Below are 21,507 nucleotides of genomic sequence, written 5' to 3'. Positions count from 1 at the left end.
AAAAAAAAAAAAAAGACAGTCTCGCTCTGTCACCCAGGCTGGAGTGCAGTGGCGCAATCTCGGCTCACTGCAACCTCTGCCTCCTGAGTTCAAGTGATTTTCGTGCCTCAGCCTCCCAAGTAGCTGAGACTCCAGGTGTGCACCACCTCTCCTGGCTACTTTTTAAATTTTCTGTAGGGTCTTGCTATGTTGCCAGGCTGCTCTCAAACTCCTCGTGCTGGGATTACAGGTATGTACTTCTGCACTCAACCAATTTTGTCATTCCTTTTTGGTTTTTTGAGACAGGGTCTCACCCTGTCACCCAGGCTGGAGTGCAGTGGCACAGTCATGGCTCACTGTAGCCTTGAACTTCTGGGCTCAAGTGATCCTCCTGCCTCAGCTTCTGAGTAGCTGGGATGACATTTGTACCACAATCCCAGGCTAATTTATATAGAGATGGAGTTTTGCCATATTGCTCAGCTGGTCTTGAACCTCTGTGCTTAAGCAATCCTCCCGCCTCAGCCTCCCAAAGTGCTGGGATCACAGGTGTGAGCCACCGCTCCTGGCTCATTTTGTCATTTCTTGAAAATGAGATTAGGAGCTCCCTGAGAAAACTCTTCATTTTACTTTTAAGTATTTCTCCTTAAACTAGTCCAATGTTCATTGCTTAGCCAACCCCAACACTGGCTATAAATTATCTAAGCTAACAATTCAAAAGCAGCCAGTGTGGTGGCTCACGCCTGTAATCGTAGCACTTTGGGAGGCTGAGGTGGGTGGATCACCTGAGGTCAGGAGTTCGAGACCAGCCTGGCCAACATAGCAAAACCCTGCCTCTACTAAAAATACAAAAAATTAGCTGGGCGTGATGGCGGGCACCTGTAATCCCAGCTGCTTGGGAGGCGGAGGCAAGTGAATTGCTTGAACCTGGGAGGCAGAGGTTGCAGTGAGCTGAGATCGCACCATTGCACTCCAGCCTGGGTGACAGAGTGAGACTCTGTCAAAGAAAAAAAAAAAGAAAAACAAAAAGATTCAAAGGCTAGGCACGGTGGCTCATGCCTGTAATCCCAGCACTTTGGGAGGCCAAGGCAGGCAGATCACCTGAGGTCGGGAGTTCGAGACCAGCCTGGCTGGAACCTTTTGTTTTTGAGATGGAGTCTTGCTCTGTCATGCCCAGGCTAGAGTGCAGTGGTGCGATCTCAGCTCACTGCAACTTCCCGCCTCCTGGGTTCAAGTGATTCTCCTGCCTCAGCCCCCCCGAGTAGCTGGGATTACAGGCGCCTGCTACCACACCTGGATAACTTTTGTATTTTTAGTAGAGACAGGGCTTCACCATGCTGGTCAGGCTGGTCTCAAACTCCTGACCATAGGTGATCCGGCTGTCTCTGCCTCCAAAAGTGCTGGGATTACAGGCATGAGTTACCTTCGCATCCAGTCAAAAAGGTTCCTTTTAGCCCCTTTTCATTCATCATTCGCAAAGACTATCTTTTTTTAATTTTTATTTTTTAGACAATCCCTATTTTTAGATCTCAGGAAACTAGGTGGTAAAAACTTCAGCATATATATATATATATATATATATATATATATATATATATATTTTTTTTTTTTTTTTGAGATGGAGTCTTGTTCTGTTACCCAGGCTGGAGTGTAGTGATGTGATCTTAGCTCACTGTAACCTCCACCTTCTGGGTTTGAGTGATTCTCATGCCTCAGCCTCCTGAGTAGCTGCAATGATAGGCACCCATCACCACTCCCAGCTAATTATTTTGTATTTTTTGTAGAGATGGGGTTTCACCATGTTGCCTAGGCAGGTCTCAAACTCCTGGCCTCAGGTGATCTGCCCACCTTGGCCTCTCAAAGTGCTGGGATTACAGGTGTGAGCCACTGCGCCTGGCTACACTATATTTTTGGTGTAGTTTTTCTTACGTTAGAATAACATGATAAAGGCTATGCCCTATGTGAAATTGACACATTTGATATTTATGACACCTGCTATATAGCATTTGTTTCCTGCATTGATTTTAAAATGCTTAGAAATAAAATACCCAGCTGGGCATGTTGGCTCACACCTATAATCCCAGCAATCTAGCAGGCAAAGGTAGGAGGATCACTTGAGCCAGGAGTTTAAAATTAGGCTGGGCAACATAGTGAGACCTCATCTCTACAAAAACTAAACAAAATTAGATAGGTGTGGTGGTATGCACCAGCAGTCCCAACTACTCAGGAGGCTGAGATGGGAAGATTGCTTGAGTCCGGGAGCTGAGATCGCACCACTGCACTCTGGCCTAGGTGATACAGCGAGACCCCGTCTCAAAAAATAAATAAAACCAGGGCTGGGTGTGGTGGCTCATGCCTGTAATCCCAGCACTTTGGGAGGCCAAGGCAGGCAGATTACAAGGTCAGGAGTTCGAGACCAGCTTGGCCAATATGGCAAAACCCCGTCTCTACTAAAAATACAAAAATTAGCTGGGCATGGTGGCATGCACTTGTAGTCCCAGCTACTTGAGAGGCTGAGGCAGAAGAATCGCTTGAACCCGGGAGGCAGAGGTTACAGTGAGCCAAGATCACACCACTGCACTCCAGCCTGGGTGACAGAGCGAGACTCCGTCTCAAAAATAAAATAAAATAAAAAAGTAAATAAAACCTCTGCTAGTCTCAGAAAATGAAGTTAGTTCAGAGGAATAAATGCTGTGGTGGTGTGGGATGCAGTGGCGCACACCTGTAATCCCAGCTACCCAGGAGGCTGAGGTGGGAGGATCCTTTGAGCCCAGAAGTTCAGGGCTGTGATAAGCTATGATTGCACCACTGCACTCAAGCCTGGGTGACAGAGTGAGACTCTTTCTAAAACAACCAAAACAAAACATAATATTTGACTTCACAGGGCTGCTATGAGGACTAAATGAGGTAATGTATCAGGAACTAGTATATAAAGTATCAAATGATATTAAAATCTCGGTTATGAGTTGTTGATGGTATTATTTGGGGAAATGAAACCAACCTATTGAGCACACACCTAGGCTAAAAGATGGTGCCCATACTACAGGGATAAGGCATTGTTAAAAGTTTTAAAAGGTTTTTAGTTCCTTATTCATAACTTTTCTTGGGTTTGCATAAAGTCAGTTGATACAACAAGATTGAATTTGTTTTTATTATTTAATTTTTATCTTGTAATGAGAGTTGTTTTTGTGTAATTCCTGTTTTAAATCTTATGTAGTTCTAAATCAGCTGTTTTTATTTTATTTTATTTATTTACTTTGTAGAGATTTCAACCTCACTATGTTTCCCAGGCTGGTCTCAAACCTCTGTGCTCAAGTGATTTTCCTGCCTCAGCCTCCCAAAGTGCTGGGATTATAGGATAAATCAGCCATCTAAAACAAAAGTATGGTCTGGCGCCATACAAAAATTAGCCAGGCGTGTTGGTGGGCACCTGTAATCCCAGCTACTCAGGAGGCTGAGGCAGGAGGATCGCTTGAACCCAGGCGGCAGAGGTTGCAGTGAGCCGAGATTGAACCACTGCACTCCAGGAGGAGCAACAGAGTGAGACCCTGTCTCAAAAAAGGAAAAAAAAAAAAAAAAAAAGAATATCACTATCAGTCACTCCTTGATATAACTGGAGATCTGAGATAATATAACAGCTGTGGCATGGCTATGGACCAGAAAGGGGACAGGAGGCTTCCCCAAGGGTAGCTGTAGTTCAGTAATCCGTTAACAAAAGTCTCCCTTCTAAAGTCTCTGTCTTTTTTTTTTTTTTTTAAAGACAGAGTCTCACTCTGTCACCCAGGGTGTAAGTGCAGTAGCGTGATCTCGGCTTATTGCAACCTCCACCTCCCAACTTCAAGTGATTCTCCCAAGTAGTTGGGACTACAGGCATGTGCCATCATGCCCAGTAATTTATTTTTATTTTTATTTTTTATTTTTTAGCAGAGTTGGGGCTTCACCACTTTGACCAGGGTGGCCTCAAACTCCTGACCTCAAGTGATCCTCCTGCCTCAGGCTCCCAAAGTGCTGGGATTACAGGCATGAGCCACCGTGCCCAGCCAAAAGTCTCCTTCTTGAGTCTAAATTGCTTCAAATGCATAGAAGCTCTCATAAAATTGAAATACAACATATAGCAAAGTAAGTCATAGGGGCGATATAGGAATTAATGTTTCACGAAATGCAGACATTTATGTACAGACAGGTGATGTTATAGATAATAAAGCTAGGACAGGTGATGACCTAAGTCTATTTTGCTGAGCAAAGGGTACCAAAGGGCAAAATACTTCAATTAAGAGAACCATTCATCTCAATATTTAACTCTGATGTGACTGTTTAATTTGCATTCCAACAGACATTACCCAGAATACTGAATAATGGAACTGCTAAGAAAGGGAACATGTTACAATTAACATCTTAATGTAGAATTTCAGCCTATTGGCAAATACATTGGTTCCTGGGATATTGAGCTTTGAAGCAACATGTTCTACAATACTCCTAAAGCCACCAGATATTAGGAAAAGCTGAACATTTCGCTCCTGTAGGCGACTTACCAGTTCCCTGAAAAAATAAAATACAACCAAACACTGAGTAATACAAAAGGGAAAAAAAAATGAAACACAAAGAGGAAACTAAGATACATTTTCTTCTCCTGAATGCATTTGCCTGAGGTATATTTGATAAGGTATATTGCCTGGGGTGTTAATGTTTTATATATGTTTTTCTCTTTCTTTTCTTTTAAGACAGATTTTCACTCTTGTCACCCAGGCTGGAGTGAAGGGGTGCGATCTCGGCTCACTGCAACCTCCACCTCCCGGGTTCAAGTGATTCTCCTGCCTCAGACTCCTGAGTATTACAAGCCCGTACCACAATGCCTGGTTAATTTTTTTAATTTTTTTTTTGAGATGGAGTCTCGCTCTGTCACCCTAGCTGGAGCGCACTGGTGTGATCTTGGCTCACAGCAACCTCTGCCTCCCAGGTTCCAGTGATTTTCCTCCCTCAGCCTCCCAGGTAGCTGGGATTATAGGCGCCCACCACCATGCCCAGCTACTTTTTTGTATTTTTAGTAGAGACTGGGTTTCACCATGTTGGCCAGGCTGGTCTCGAACTCCTGACCTCAGGTGATCCACCCATCTCGGCCTCCCAAAGTGCTGGGATTACAGGCGTGAGCCACCGTGCCCAACCTAATTTTTGTATTTTTAGTAGAGACGGGGTTTCATCATATTGGTTAGGCTGGTCTCAAACTCCTGACCTAGTGATTCATCCGCCTTGGCCTCCGAAAGTGCTGGGATTACAGGCGTGAGCCACTATGCCCAGCCTTACATGTGTTTTTCTAAATGCACTTAGAAATCAATGGGTAGGGCTTGGCTGCTTTAGCACACCGTCCCAGAATTCTACTGTGCCCATGGACCCAGAAAAACACAAGATGAGGACAAACAAGGAAAGCTTAGGTTTTCCCTGGAGAAAGAGGAAAGGCAGAAACAGACAGGACCACACAACTGGCCAGAAAGACCACCTGTAAGTGCCAAAAGAACCACACAGGCCACACCTTTAATTTCAGCACTTTGGGAAGCCAAGGTAGAAAATCACTTGAGGCCAGTAGGTTGAGAACAGCCTGGGCAACATAGCAAGACCCCATCTCTACAAGAAATTTTTTAAAGGCTGGGTATAGTGGCTCAAACCTATAATTCCAACACTTTGGGAGGCTGAGGTGGGAAAATTGGTCACTTGAGCCCACAAGTTCAAGACCAGCCTGGGCAACGTAGTGAGACCCTGTGTCTATAAAAAAAATTAAAAAAAAAAAAAATCCGGCATGGTGGCCTATGTCTGTAGTCCCAGCTACTTAGGAAGCGGAGGCAGGAGGATCCCTTGAGCCCAGAAGGTTGATGCTGCAGTGAGCTGTGTTCATGCCACTGGACTTCAGCCTGGGTGACAAAGCAAGACCCTCACACACACACACACAAAAATTTCTTTTAATTAGCTGGGCATGGTGGCATGCACCTGTAGTCCTTACTACTAAGGACGCTAAGGTGGGAGGGCCACCTGACCCCAGGAGTTCAAGGCTGCAGTGGGACATGATTATACCACTGTACTCCAACCCGGGCAACAGAATGAGACTCTGACTCTAAAAAAAATAATAATAGGCCGGGTGCGGTGGCTAACACCTGTAATCCCAGCACAGTGGGAGGCCAAGGCAGGCAGATCACTTGAGGTGAAGAGTTCGAGACCAGCCTGGCCAACATGGTGAAACCCATCTCTACTAAAAATACAAAAATTAGCCAGGTGTGGTGGCGGGTACCTGTAATCCCAGCTACTCCTGAGGCTGAGGAAGGAGAATCCCAGCAGTTTGGGAGTCCAAGGCGGGCGGATCACCTGAGGTCAGGAGTTTGAGACCAGCCTAACCAACATGGTGAAATCCTATCTCTACTAAAAATACAAAAACTAGCCTGGCATGGTGGGTGCCTGAAACCCCAACTACTCGGGAGGCTGAGGCAGGAGAATCACTTGAACCAGGGAGGCAGAAGTTGCAGTGAGCTGAGATCGTACCACTGCACTCCAGTCTGGGCGACAGAGCGAGACTCTGCCTCAAAAAATAAATAAATAAATACATAAATAAAATTTTTAAAAAATGAAAATAAAGAAACCACCCAGAGGGCGCTCTAAAGCAATAGTTAGATGCTCTCAGGAAGACTTGCCCTCCCCTCCCACACTGGTGCTGAAATACACCTGGAGCAGGGGCTCCTCTTACCTTATGCCGGGGGTCAGGTGTGGGGGGTGCTCTGCTATGAGTCTCTGCACCTGCTCCCTGGAGGGCTGGATGAGGGCTAAGCGCTCCGTGAGAGCAGATTTGAAAGGCACTGCCCCGCCCATGGCTCGCCATGTCCTAGGAGGGAGACCCAACAGTCAGGCCAGCCAGGTCCGCTGTCCTTGAGGTTAACATGCCTTACTGCCCCGGGTCTACACAACATCCACCAACAGGAAGATGCTACCAAGAGTCCCACTGTGCAACAGACAGGCTTTGCTGCTATGAGAGCAAGGACCTGGAATAAACTTTTGAAGTTTTGCTTGAAAATAACATTAACAAGCTGGGCGCAATGACTCACGCCTATAATGCCAAAACTTTGGGAAGCTGAGGTGAGCAGATCACCTGAAGCCAGGAGTTCAAGAACAGCCTGGACAACATGACGAAACCCCATCTCTACTAAAAAAATGCTAAAGTCAGCCAGGTGTGGTGGTGCACACCTGTAATCCCAGCTACTTGGGAGGCTGAGGCAGGAGAGTTGCTGGAACCTGGGAGGTGGAGGCTGCAGTGAGACGAGATCGTGCCACTGCACCCCAGCCTGGACGACAGAGACTCCATCTCAAAAAAAAAAAAAAAAGTTACACAGTCTATTCATAGGTAGTTTTCTTGAAAGCCGTGAGCTGTCATAAATCAAGAAAGAGACCAAAAGCTAAACGTTCTTCCATGAAAGGAAGTGGAAAATAAAATGGTGGCTAGGCGTGGTGGCTCATGCCTGTGATCCCAGCACTTTGGGAGGCCGAGGCGGGCAGATCACGAGGTTAGGAGTTCAAGACCAGGCTGGCCAACATGGTGAAACACCATCTCCACTAAAAATACAAAATTTAGCCGGGCGTGGTGGCGCGCACCTGTAATTCCAGCTACTTGGGAGGCTGAGACAGGAGAAATGCTTGAACCCAGGAGGTGGAGGTTGCAGTAAGCCGAGATTGCACCATTGCACTCCAGCCTAGTGACAGAGCAAGACTCTGTCTTGAAAAAAAAAAAAGAAAGAAAATGACATGGTGCATTACTGGGGGACTGGGGCTGCAGAGGGTGGTGCCCAGCTGCAGGACGGGAGGCGGGAGGGCAGGAGGGAGGGAGGGAGGGAGGGGCTCTGACCCAGGATCCACCAAGAGGCTCTGAACCTTTCTAGGGAACCACCAAGGCCACACTTTCAACTATGACACAAAGCTGCTGGACACTTGGACCCCACCTCCCAGGCCATCTTCTTTGGTTAGTGATGGTTGTCATTTCCCTGATCGAGCTAAGAACTTGTCTTATCCATATTTGTTTGCCATAAATATTTATATAAATGAATGAATATATCAAATTTAGCTCTAAGGAATGAAAGAAAAAGCCTAGTACTCATGTTCCATAGCCAGGGTCTAGCACTTTATCCAAAACAGCCACTCTTTAGAAAGTCTTTATCATTTCATGGTTGGGTGCGGTGGCTCACGCCTGTAATCCCAGCACTTTGGGAGTCCGAGGCGGGTGGATCCCGAGGTCAGGAGTTTGAGACCAGCCTGACCAACATGGTGAAACTCCGTCTCTACTAAAAATACAAAAATTAGCCGGGCATGGTTGCACACGCCTGTAATCCTAGCTACTCAGGAGGCTGAGGCAGGATAATCGCTTGAACCCGGGAGGTGGAGGTTGCAGTGAGCCAAGACTGTGCCATTGCACTCTAGTCTGGGCAAGAGAGTGAGACTCTGTCTCAAAAAAAAAAAAAAAAAAAAAGAAATTCTTTATCATTTCGTAAAGTGAATAAATGCTATCCCTACATTTCTGACACCACATCCTCTACACCACAGATTTTGGCTAGCTCACCAATTCCTTCTTCTCTGATGACCATGCTGTCAACATCAAAACATACAGCATCTGCTGAGTAGGAAAGCTTCCTCAGCTCTGAGTGGGAGACCATCCTTGGAAGAATTTTTCTCCTACAAGAGAAAAAGATAAATGTATTTTAGACATCAAATAAAATTATGAAAAGATCCCACCTTGCCTACTAAGCCAGCCTAATTTGTGTCAAAGTCAGTGCAGGCCCCGTAAGAGTGTATTCATTAATTCAATCATTTCTTTTTCCTTTTTTTTTTTTGCTTCCCACACTATACCAATTTCTTCTTTCTTTCTGTTTTATTATTACTATTTTTTTTAGATGGAGTCTTACTCTGTTGCCCAGGCTGGAGGGCAGTGGCATGATCTTGGCTTACGGCAACCTCCACCTCCCTGGTTTAAGTGATTTTCGTGCCTCAGCTCCTGAGTAGCTGGGATTACAGGCATGTGCCACCACACCCGGCTAATTGTTTATTTTTTTATTTTTTTATTTTTATTAGAGATGGGGTTTCACCATGTTAGCCAGGCTGGTCTTGAACTCCTGACCTCAGGTGATCTGCCCACCTCGGCCTCCCAAAGTGCTGGGATTACAGGTGTGAGCCACTGCGCCTGGCTGGTACCAACTTTTAAATATATTTGATGTTGAGGCTGGGTGCGGTGGGTCACTCCTGTAATCCCAGCACTTTGGGAGGCCAAGGCTGGCGGATCACCTGAGGTCAGGAGTTTGAGACCAGCCTGGACAACATGGTGAAATCTACTAAAAAAAAAAAAAAAAAAAAAAAAAAATTAGCTGGGCATGGTGGTGAGCACCCATAATCCCAGCTACCCAGGAGGCTGAGGCAGGAGAATCACTGGAAACTGGAAGGCAGAGGCTGCAGTGAGCCAAGATGGCACCACTGCACTCCAGCCTGTTAGACAAAGCAAGACTGTCTGAAAAAAAAAAATATATATATATATATATATATATATATAAATAAAAATATAAAACAGGTAACTACATAAACAAATATAAATATAAATATATATATGATGTTGAACCAATATTCATTTATTTTTGACCTAATTGAAGAAAGAAAGCAAGCATTAAAGTAGAGGTGTGCATAAGGCTCTATGGGCACATAGGAAAAATGTTTAGCCTTATCTATGACACAGGGCTTCACACTGGGCACAGTGGCTCATGCCTGTAATCCCAGCACTTTGGGAGGCTAAGGCAGGAAGATCGCTGAAGGCCAGGAGTTCGAGACCAGCCTGGGGAACACAGAGAGACTGAGTCTCTACTAAAAATAAGAATACAAAAAATTAGCTGGGCATGGTGGTGCACACCTGTAATCCCAGCTACTTGGGAGGCTGAGGCAGGAGAATCACTTGAACCTGGGAGGTGGAGGCTGCAGTGAGCTGAGATTGTGCCACTGTACTCCAGTATGGGCAACAGAGCAAGACCCTGACTCTAACTAAAGGAAAAGAAAAGAAAGAAGGCTTCAAGGAGGCACAGGTATTTCAGCTGAATCTGACAGGTTAAGTGGCCCTTTGAGTGGCTTGTCAAAGGGCAGGGTATCAATTTGGTGTGTGCTGGGAGGAGAGGAAGGAGACAAGGAGAGAGGCTTGTGATGGCAGAGGGAGGAGTGTGAGCAAAGACAAGGAGGAGGAAGCAGATGACCTGCTGGAAGCTACGCCATGGCTTGGTCCAGGGGCCTGGCAGTGCATCAGGAGTTCAGATAAGCAGGTCCTAGGGCCAGGCTAAGGAGTTCAGACATTAGGCTTCAGGTACTGGAAAAGACTTTAAGCCTCAGAAGAAAGGTCAGAGCTAAATATAAGGGCTAAATATACACGTCGCCAATGTAGAGGTGCTAGTTGAAGACGTGATCTGATTAAAGGCCAGGGAGAGGCTGGGCGTAGTGGCTCATGCCTGTAATCCTAGCACTCTGGGAGGCTGAGGCGGGAAGATCACTTAAGGCCAGGAGTTCAAGACCAGTCTGGCCAACATGACAAAATCTCATCTCTACTAAAAATACAAAAATTAGCTGGGCAGGGTGGGGTACACTAGTAGTCCCAGCTACTTGGGAGGTTGAGGCAGGAGAATCACTTGAACCTGGGAGGTGGAGATTGTAGTAAGCCAAGATCACACCACTGCCCTCCAGCATGGGGCCATAGAGTGAGACCCTGTCTCAAGAAAATAAAAAATAACAGAAATAAAGTCCATGGAGAACAGAAAGAGGGAGAAGAGAAGAGCGCTAAGGATAGAGCCTACAGGAGCACCACCTTTACGTCCTGACTTGAGCCCGGGAAGAAAGAAAATGGTGAAGGTACAGGAAGAAATTTTGGGAGGCACACTGCTACTGAAGCTGCAGAGGACAGAGATTCAAAAAGAATTTTTTTTTTTTTTGAGACAAATTCTCACTCTGTCACCCAGGCTGGAGTGCAGTGGTACGATTGTGGCTCACTGCAGCCTCCAATCCCTGGGCTCAAGCGATCCTCCTGCCTCAGTCTCCCAAGTAGCAGGGACTACAGGCACGTGCCACTATGCCTGGCTAATTAAAAAAAATTTTTTTTTGTACAGATGGGGGTCTTGCTATGGTGCCCAGAATGGTCTTGAACTCCTGGATTCAAGCAATCTTCCCACCTAGATCTCCCAAAGTGGTGGGATTACAGGCATGAGGCCCCCATACCTGGCATTTATTTGTTAGAAAATCTTTGGACTAGAATTAGGGTGAAAGGGATCCTCAACGTTGCCTAGACCAGCCTCCCATCAGAGACTAATATGTCAAATACAAGGCTACACAGATGATGTAAATAATCTATATTTAGAATAGACTGTGGTTAAAAACAGACTCAAAGCAGCTGAGCAACCCACTGTTCAACTGATTTTTAACCAATGCAGTTGGCAGAATAATGCCATTTAAAGTTGACCTGGAAAAAAAAAATCTTTTAAGTCAGGGGTCAGCAAACTATGGCTTGTAGGCCAAATTCACCCTGCTACCTGGTTTTGTATGGCTCACAAGTAAGAACGATTTTTACATTTTATTTTACTTTATTTTTTTTGAGACAGGATCTCATTCTATCACCTAGGCTGGAGTGCAGTGTTGCCATCATAGCTCGCTGCAGCTTCAAACTCCTGGACTCAAGCGATTCTTCCATCTTGGGCTCTCGAGTGGCTGGGACTACAGGTGTGAGCCACCATGCCTGGCTGATTTTTACATTTTAAACAGTTGAAAAAAAATCAAATAGAAGAATAGTATTTTTTGACATGTAAAAATTAATGAAATTCAAATTTCAGGCTGGCTACAGTGGCTCACGCCTGCTAATCCTAGCACTTTGGGAGGCTGAGACAGGAGGATTACTTGAAGCCAGGAGTTCAACATCAATCTGGGCAACATAGCAAGACCCCATCTCTACAAACGTATTTTTAAAATCAGCCAGGTGTGATGACACACACCTATAGACCTAGCTACTCAGGAGGCTGAGGCAGAAGGATTGCTTGAGCACAGGAGTTTGAGGCTGCAGTGAGCTACGACCATGACACTGCACTGCAGCCTGGGTGACAGAATGAGAGCCTGTCTCAAAAGTAATAATAATAAATAAAAATGAAATGCAAATTTCAGTGTCTATTAATAATTCTTTTTTTTTTTTTTTTTTTTTTTTTTAAGGAGTCTCACTGTCACGCAGGCTGGAGTGCAGTGGCGCAATCTTGACTCACTGCAATCTCTGCCTCCCAGGTTTAAGCAATTCTCCTGCCCCAGCCTCCCGAGTAGCTGGGATTACAGGCACATGCCACCATGCCCAGCTAATTTTTGTATTTTAGTAGAGATGGGGTTTCACCATGGTGGCCAGGCTGGTCTCAAACTCCTGTCCTCAGTAGAGATGGGATTTCACCATGGTGGCCAGGCTGGTCTCAAACTCCTGTCCTCAAGTGATCCACCTGCCTCAGCCTCCCAAAATGCTGTGATTACAGACCAGCCTAGCCAACATGGTGAAACCCTGTCTCTATAAGAAAAGATAAAAAAGAAAAAGAAAAAGTAAAAAGAAACCAGTCATTTGGCTTCGGTCCAGCAGGAATCAAGCTAATTCATACTACATGCCCAGGCAGGCTCACTGTAAAGGCGTCGAAGTCAGCAGGTCTATCAGCAGAGAAACAGCACTTATTGTAATGCAATTCCACTAAGTATGGAGAATGAAGCATAAGTGAGTGAATAGGAAGCCAGAAACAGACAAATAGTGTAAAAGCAGCTAAAATGAGATAAGTGGGACAAGCTAAAGAACTTTTTAAGAAGATACAAGAGAGGCTGAGTGTGGTGGCTCACGTCTGTAATCCCAGAACTTTGGGAGGCTGAGGAGGGCAGATCACCTGAGGTTGGGAGTTTGAGACCAGCCTGACTAACACGGAGAAAACCCATCTCTAGTAAAAATACAAAATTAGCTGGGCATGGTGGCGCATGCCTGTAATCACAGCTATTCAGGAGGCTGAAGCAGGAGAATCGCTTGAACCCGGGAATTGGAGTTTGCGGTGAGCCGAGATGGCACCATCGCACTCCAGCCTGGGCAACAAGAATGAAACTCCATCTCAAAAAAAAAAAAAAAAAAAAAAAAAGAAGGTACATGAGGCAACACAACAGAACTAAGAATGGGCAATGCTACTGAGAACGACTGATGGGCACCAGAACCTCAAAGCCAGTCCCCAGGGACCTGGACACAAGACCCGAGAGAGGAATGCATGGGCGCCATCTTCAAGAGGCTTCCAGTGTTGTTGAGATGATCAGACAAATAATTACTGGCCATGTTTGAAAAACCAGGTGCTTTGGCCGCGAGCGATGATCATGCCTGTAATCCCAGCACTTTGGGAGGCCGAGGTGGGTGGATCACCTGAGGTCAGGAGTTTGAGACCAGCCAGGCCAACACAGTGAAACCCCATCTGTACTAGAAGTACAAAAACTAGCCAGGTGCTTGTAATCCCAGCTACTCAGGAGGCTGAGGCAGGAGAATCGCTTGAACCCAGGAGGCGGAGGTTGCAATGAGCCGAGATAGTGCCAGTGCACTCCAGCTTGGGTGACAAGAGCGAAACTCTGTCTCAAAAAAAAAAAAAAAGACAAACCAGGTACTTGAACCTCTTTCCAACCACTGACACTAGCAATAGCTTCAATGAGACTGGCCGAGTGCAGTGGCTCACACTTGTAATAATTCCAGCACTTTGGGAGGCTGAGACAGCAGGATCCCTTGAGCTCAGGAGTTTGAGACCAGCCTGGGGAATATAGTGAGATTACTTCTCTAAAAGAATAATAAAAAAAAATTGGTGGGGCATGGTGGTGCACGCCTGTGGTCCCAGGTATTCAAGAGCCTGAGGTGGTAGGATGGCTGGAGCCCAGGGGTTCAAGGGTGCAGTGAACCGAGATCAGGCCATAGCACTCCAGCCTGGGTGACAGAGTGAGATACTGTCTCAAAAAAAAAAAAAAAAAAAAAAAAAAGCAAGACCATCAGCCTTGAGTTTGAAAGGAAATGTACATTTCCTCCACTAAAAGTTAGAACTGATTTACACATCCCCAGCTGACCACTAGGCCTAATATACAGCTCAGAATTGTTGACACCTGCCTTCTGGGTTGTAATGTGGTCCCAAGGAGAAAACAGAGTATTTTTGGCTCTTTTTTTAGAGACAAGGTCTCACTCTGTCGCCCACACTGGAGTGCCAATGGTGTAATCATAGCTCACTGTGGCCTCAACCTCCTGGGCTGAAGTGATCCTCCTGCCTCAGCCTCCTGAGTAGCAGAGACTACAGGCACACACCACCACACCCAGCTAAGTTGTTATTATTATTATTATTATTATTATTATTATTATTGCAGAGATGAGGTCTCACTATATTACCCAGGCTGGTCTTGAATTCCTAGCCTCAAATGATCCTCCCATCTTGCCTCCCAAAGTGCTGGGATTATAAGCATGAGCCACAGTGCTGGCCAAAATAGAATGTTAGAGACACACTTTACATTGAATTTACTTGGAAGGCTGATTCTTTTTCCACACCCTCCCTAGGAGAGCGAGCAGGATTTTAGGACCTTAACAATGCCCATGAAATGGACAGGCCAGGGGAGATGGCCTTCACCCATTGGGTTACAAGAGTATCAGCTCCCTCCCTGCTTGATTGAGCAGCTGAGCAAACTCGGCCACAGCTCCTTTGAGCTCTTTCCATCCTGCTCTGCAAAATGCTGTACTTCTGATTTCCTCCTTTTTTATTTTTATTTTTATTTTTGAGATGGGGTCTCACTCTGTTGCCCAGGCTGGAGTGCAATGATGTGATCTCGGCTCACTGCAACCTCCGCCTCCCGGGTTCAAGCAATTCTCCTGCCTCCCGAGTAGCTGGGATTGTCACTCCACAGTGCCTGGCTAATTCTTTTGTATTTTTAGTAGAGACGGAGTTTCACCATGTTGGCCAGGCCGGTCTCAAACTCCTGACCTCAAGTGATCCACCTGCCTCCACCTCCCAAAGTGCTAGGATGACAGGTGTGAGCCACCACGCCTGGCCGATTTCCTCCTGTTTTCATTGTCTCTACCAGGAGTGACTCACAATCCATGCATGTTTAAAATTCTTGTGGCTATAGGGGGAAAAAAGTCTGCCTAGTAAGTTCAGTTGCTTCAAAGTAAATTGTGTACATCAGAATTCCACACACAGAAAAATCATTGCCGGAGAATGGACTCTGGATTCTTCATATTTGGCTCTAACAGGGAGGGAGAGGGCAGGGCCAGGGGCAGAAGACATGCCGGTGGGAAGGTCTATTCTCAGATTCTCAGACACAGCGGCTCCCAGGCCTCATCCAGACCACTGCCTTCTGCAGCTCAGAACAGAACTTCTGCCTGGCTGGCCCCAGCTACTTCATCTGGGGCAAGCAAAGGACCAACTGATTTAAAAAAAAAAAAAAAAAAAAAAAAGCCACTGCTGACAAGGCCTTCTTGCCAATATTTCCAAAGTACAAAAGCAAGTTTTCCTGCAGGGCCAGCCTTTGGAGGCCTGATTTTGGATAAGAGGAAAAAAGTTCCTTGCCCAAACAAACGCTTTCCCAACTTCTCAATCTCTGTATCTTTCAAGAGACTTCTAAGATCACCTTGCTTCCTTCACCTTTTGTTAGGACTGACCTCTTATCTTCACCTGTGTAAGGAAAAAATAAAAGCCAGTACAGAGGTTGTGAAGGTCACGCATAGTTGTGAGAACTAAGCTTACTTGCTTTGGTAGTAGGGATAAATTTGTTCAGGCCTCCAGGCATTGAAAGAGTACACAGCAGATTCTGAAAAGGTTCTGAATCAGAGGAGAGTCAAAGAGGCTCCCTGTAACAAGGGCTGGAAGTCCCCAGCCCATGCACTTACACTCTATTTTATTTTATCCTTTTTTTTTTTAGATAGTCTTGCTCTGTCACCCAGGCTGGAGTGTAGTGGTACGATCTTGGCTCACTGCAATCTCTGCCTCCCGGGTTCAAGCGATTCTCACGTCTCAGCCTCCCGAATAGCTGGGATCAGAAGCATGCGCCGCCACAAGTGGCTAATTTTTGTATTTTCAGTAGAGATGGGGTTTCACTATGTTGGCCAGGCTGGTCTTGAACTCCTGACCTCAGGTGATCTGCGCACTTCAGCCTCCCAAAATGCTGGGATTACAGGTGTGAGCCACCACACCTGGCCTTATGCTATATTTTATGATTAAAAAAAAAAAAAAAAAGCCAGCACAGCCGTAAGAAAGAATAAAATTATGTCCTTTGCTACAACATGAAAGCAGCTAGAGGCCATTATCCTAAGTGAATTAGCGCAGAAACAGAAAACCAAATACCACATGTTCTTACTTATAAGTGGGAGCTAAACACTGGGTACATATGGATACAAAGACGGGAAAAACACACACTGATGGTCAGGCACGGTGACTAACACCTGTAATCCCAGCACTTTGGGAGGCTGAGGTGGGTGAATCACCTGAGATCAGGAGTTCGAGACCCGCCTGGCTAACATGGTGAAACTCCATCTCTACTAAAAATACAAAAATTAGTGGGGCATGGTGGCAGGCACCTGTAATCCCAGCTACTCAGGAGGCTGAGGCAGGAGAATCGCTTGAACCCGGGAGGCGGAGGTTGTAGTGAGCTGAGATCACACCATTGTGCTCCAGCCTCGGCGACAGAGTGAGACTTTGTGAAACAACAACAACAAAACCAGATACTGAGGACTACAAGAAGGCAGTGGAAGGAGGGCAAGGACTGAGAAACGACCTACTGGGTACTGCTCTCAAACCCTGGGTGATGGGATCAATTGTACCCTAAACCTCAGCATTATGTGATATACCCATGTAACAAACCTGCACATGTACTCCTTGAAGCTAAAATAAAAGTTGAAATGATATGTAATATAACCAGCTATTCTGAGAAGCTGAGATCTTCTGCATGCCACATAGTTGACATCAATTTTTAAAATTCAGGTGAGGAGTAAACTGCAGGTCGGGTGTGGTGGCTCACACCTGTAATCCCAGCACTTTGGGAGGCTGAGGCGGATGGATGACCTGAGGTTGGGAGTTCAAGACCAGCCTGGCCAACATGGTGAAATCCTGTCTCTACTAAACATACAAAAATTAATCAGGTGTGGTGACCCGCACCTGTAATCCCAGCTACTCAGGAGGCTGAGGCAGGAGAATCACTTGAACTCAGGAGGTAGAGGTTGCAGTAAGCCAAGATTGCGCCACTGCACTCCAGCCTGGGTGACAGAGCACAACTCTGTCTCAAAAAAAAGAGTAAACTGCTGGCAGACAAACATTTAACAGTCCAATGCATAAAAACATTACAATGACAGCAAACAAACAAAACAAAACCGAAAAAAGACAAATCAGACTCACGTGTCTCCAGCGCTAGATTTCTAGACCACACTATTCTGTTCCTTCCCAAGATAAAAATGCAGCACAAAGTTCTGACTACACATTTCTTCAAGAAAGACCGTTGGATTCTGCAAGAGCAAGAGCCTAGAAAGACAGAATGAGGAAATGAACATCGTAGTCCACACACAAAACAGGAAAGAGGGAGACTGTCTGGCTTCACTCTCTCTCCTGGTGGGACTGGCACAAAAACGGGTCAGGCAAAATTTCCTAAGACTGCTTGCTTCCTCTGAGAAACGCTTTACTCCTATCCCCTTCAATCACTGTAGAGTCAACATACTCTTTTCTATGGCTTCAATCCTGCAAGGTTCAGGTCTGACAGGAAATCACATATGCCTGATTAGCAGGGTACAAAGGCAAGGGAGAGGGAGAGGGAGAGGGAAAGAGAATCTCTTGGGAGAACTAAATGCATAGACAAAGAAGCAGACTGGGGCAGGTGCGGTGGCTGATGCCTGTAATCCCAGCACTTTGGGAGGCTGAGGTAGGAGAATCGCTTGAACCCAAGGGGCAGAGGTTGCAGTGAGCTGAGATCGCACCATTGCACTCCAGCCTGGGTGACAGAGTGAGACTCTGTCAAAAAAACAAAAACAAAATCAAAAACAAAAAAATTCACCAAGTGAGGTGGCACATGGCTGTGGTCCCAGCTACTCGAGAGGCTGAGGCAGGAGAATTGCTTGAACCCCAGTAGCGGAGTTTGCAGTGAGCCAAGATCGTGCCTCTGCACTCTAGCCTGGGTGATAGAGCAAGACTCTATCTCAAAAAATAAAATAAAATAAAATAAAATAAATAAATAAATAAAATGAGGGGACAGAGACAACAGCATCCCAAGATGAATCAGAGGAAGAATCTGCTGCCCAACTACAAGGGAGCAAAGACAACTGCTGTGTGTGTGTGTGTGTGTGTGTGTGTGTGTGTGTGTGTCTGAGACAGGGTCTTGCTCTGTCACCCGGGCTGGAGTGCAGCAGTGCAATCACAGCTCATTGCAGCCTAGAACCCCTGGGCTTAAGCAATCCTCCTGCCTCAGCCTCCTGAATATTAGGGACTACAGATGACCACCACCATGCCCAGCTAATTTTTTATTTTTTGTAGAAACAGGGTCTTGCTATGTTGCCCAGGCTAACCTTGAACTCATGGCCTCAAGGGATCCTCCCACATCGGCCTCCTAAAGTGCTGAGATGACAGCTGTGAGCCACCACACTGGGCCTGCAGTTTCTTATAAATATATACTCACCATAAGACCCAGCAAGGCCAGGCGCGGTGGTTCATGCCTATAATCCCAGCACTTTGGGAGGCTGAGGCAAGCAGATCACCTGAGGTCAGGAGTTTGAAACTGGCCTGACCAACATGGTAAAATCCCGTCTCTACTAAAAATACGAAATTAGCCAGGTGTGGTGGCACATGCCTGTAATCCCAGCTACTAGAGAGGCTGAGGCAGGAGAATTGCTTGAATCCGGAAGGCAGAGGTTGCAGTGAGCCGAGATCACGCCATTGCACTCCAGCCTGGGTAACAAGAACGAAACTCTGTCTCACAAAAAAAAAAAAACAAAAAACAAAAAACCCAGCAATCGCAATCTTGGAGTTTTATCCAAGAGAAACGAACATATATTCATAGCAACTTTGTGACTACCCAACACTAGAAAAAACCCAAATGTTCATTAACAGATAAATAGCTAAACAAATTGTAGTATATCACTACAATGGAACACTACTCAGTAATAAAAAGAAATGAATTACCGATACATGCTACAACATGGATAAATATTTGAAAAATCATACTAATGGGGCCAGATGCGGTGGCTGACGCCTGTAATCCCACAAGGCAGGTGGATCACGAGGTCAGGAGTTCAAGAGCAGCCTGGTCAACATGGCAAAACCCTGTCTCTACTAAAAATACAAAAATTAGCCGGGCGTGGTGGCATGGCATGTACCTGTAATCCCACCTACTTGGGAGGCTGAGGCAGGAGAATCATTTGAACCTGGGAGACGGAGGTTGCAGTGAGGCAAGATCACACCATTGCACTCCAGCCTTGGTGACAGAGTGAGATACTAGTCTCAAAAAATAAATAAATAAAAAATAAAATAAAATTTAAAAATTAAAAAAAAGAAGAGTACACGGGATGGGAGAACTTATTGCAGCTACCTTGGAAAATATAATCTGCCACAGAGGGCAAGTAGAAAGAATGTTGGAGCTTAAGATTTCAGAAATCTAGCTGTCCAAAAGGATCACAAGAGCCGTTCCTGTGGCGGCTTAAGGGGAGTGGAAGCAAAGATCATCAGAGTTGAAGAAGATGTGGGATGGTGATTTCAGGTGAATTCATGCTCATCCATGTGGAAGGCTGACATGCTCAGGAAAGTAGAAGGATTTCAGAGAACAGAGGGCAAAACACGATTTCATTACTTTTTTTTTTAGAAACAGGATCTTTCTCTGTCTCCTAGGCTGGAGTGCAGTGGCATGATCATAGCTCACTGTATGTAGCCTTGAACTCCTGGGCTAGATCCTTATGCTTCAGTCTCCTGAATAGCTACGGCTACAGTGTGTGCCACCATGGCTGGCTAATTTTTTATTTTCATTTTTTGTAGAGATGGGTTCTTGCTATGTTGCCTAGGCTGGTTTGTAACTCCTGGTCTCAATTGATCCTTCCACATTGGCCTCTCAAAGCATTGGGATTACAGGCATGAGCCACTGTGCTCCACCACAAAACACTTTTTTTCTTTGAGACGGGAGTTTTGAGACGGGAGTTTCACTCTTGTTGCCCAGGCTGGAGTGCAATGGCGCGACCTTGGCTCACCGCAAACTCCACTTCCTGGGTTTAAGCGATTCTCCTGCCTCAGCCTCCTGAGTAGCTGGGGTTACAGGCATGCACCACCACGTCCGGCTAATTTTGTACTTTTAGTAGAGATGGGAGTTTCTCCATGTTGGTCAGGCTGGTCTTGAACTCCCGACCTCAGGTGATCTGCCTGCCTCAGCCTCCCAAAGTGCTGGGATTACAGGTATGAGCCACAATGCCTGGCCCACAAAACACTCTTTTAAAAGCTTTTGTCTATTTTTCTGGAGTGGTGAAATTATCTCTGTGGTGAGGACTTCCTTTTTATTTGGGAAAAGATATTTGCTGTGGGCCTATTGTTTGTGCAAAGATACTAACAGCTAACATTTTTTGAGTGTCCATTCATTCATTCAAAATATATGTACCGGGGCCAGGCGTGATGGCTCATGCCTGTAATCCCAACACTTTGGGAGGCAGAGGCAGGTGGATCACTTGAGGTCAGGAGTTCCAGACCAGCCTGGCCAACATGCTAGAACCCTGTATCTACTAAAAATACAAAAATTAGCCAGGTATGGTGGCGTGCGCCTGTACTCGAGAGGCTGAGGCAGGACAATCGCTTGAACCCAGGAGGCAGAGGTTGTAGTGAGCTGAGATCACACCACTGCACTCCAGCTTGGCGACAAAGCGAGACTGTCTCAGGAAAAACAAACAAACCAACCAAACCAAAACAGCAAAAAAACATTAAAAAGTTCTAGTATCTAAAATGAGCAAAATCGTCGGGCGCGGTGGATCACACCTATAATGCAGGCCCATCGTTTACATTTTTAAAAAGATGTTTTCTTCGTTTCCTAGCCCCGTCTACCCCGCTACGAAGTTTCAAAGGCTTAATGCTATTACAACCGGCCGTCAGAGGTCAAGCTCGGGGGTGCAGCTCCCTAATACGTGGCAGCCTCAGAGGGGCCGACCCTGCCCAGGATGAGCGGCGCCAAGTGGCGGGGGACTCTCCCGGGGTCCCCGAGCCCTGGCTGGGGAAGGTGTTGTGGGACGCATGTGGCCTCAGGTGAGGCCAATGCGCCGCCAGGGCTGCAGCTGGCGCTGGCCATTGAGGAGCTTCTGCGCTACCTCGCGATCGTGCCCGGCACTTCCAGCAGGCCGGGAAGTGGTAAAGCTCCTCCTAGTAGCTTATGGGCGGAGGCGGCCGGGCAAAAGCCCGCGGACAATGATCGGCAAGTTCAGCTGATGCCAGTCTGGCAGCCTGTGGCCACCCGCCCGCGAATGCGCGCTCCTGGAAG

General features: G+C 46.2%; 1 protein-coding gene across 1 annotated transcript; it reads right to left on the bottom strand.

Moving 5' to 3' along the window:
- Positions 1 to 4,340: 4,340 nt before the first annotated feature.
- Positions 4,341 to 21,477, bottom strand: LOC112621615 (phosphoserine phosphatase-like). The gene is made up of 5 exons (XM_025381059.1): positions 21,271 to 21,477; positions 15,964 to 15,968; positions 8,515 to 8,673; positions 6,704 to 6,838; positions 4,341 to 4,515 (listed from the first exon to the last, which is right to left on the bottom strand). The coding sequence occupies exons 1-5, from the start codon at positions 21,316 to 21,318 to the stop codon at positions 4,341 to 4,343; spliced, it is 522 nt and encodes a 173-aa protein (XP_025236844.1). The 5' UTR covers positions 21,319 to 21,477.
- Between the last annotated feature and the right edge of the window lie 30 nt (positions 21,478 to 21,507).

The sequence above is a fragment of the Theropithecus gelada genome, chromosome 3 (assembly GCF_003255815.1).
Source record: "Theropithecus gelada isolate Dixy chromosome 3, Tgel_1.0, whole genome shotgun sequence".
NCBI lineage: Eukaryota > Metazoa > Chordata > Mammalia > Primates > Cercopithecidae > Theropithecus > Theropithecus gelada.
This window is presented reverse-complemented; position numbering and strand designations above follow the sequence as displayed.

Bases quoted from the DNA above. Each gene is read 5' to 3' on its own strand.
- LOC112621615 (XM_025381059.1), bottom strand. From the start codon at position 21,318: ATGGCCAGCGCCAGCTGCAGCCCTGGCGGCGCATTGGCCTCACCTGAG. The intron at 6,839-8,514 runs GTAGGGATAGCA...TCTCCCTCCTAG, and splicing joins GAGGATGTGGTGTCAGAAAT to GACATGGCGAGCCATGGGCG. The intron at 4,516-6,703 runs GTAAGAGGAGCC...TTATTTTTTCAG, and splicing joins CACCTGACCCCCGGCATAAG to GGAACTGGTAAGTCGCCTAC.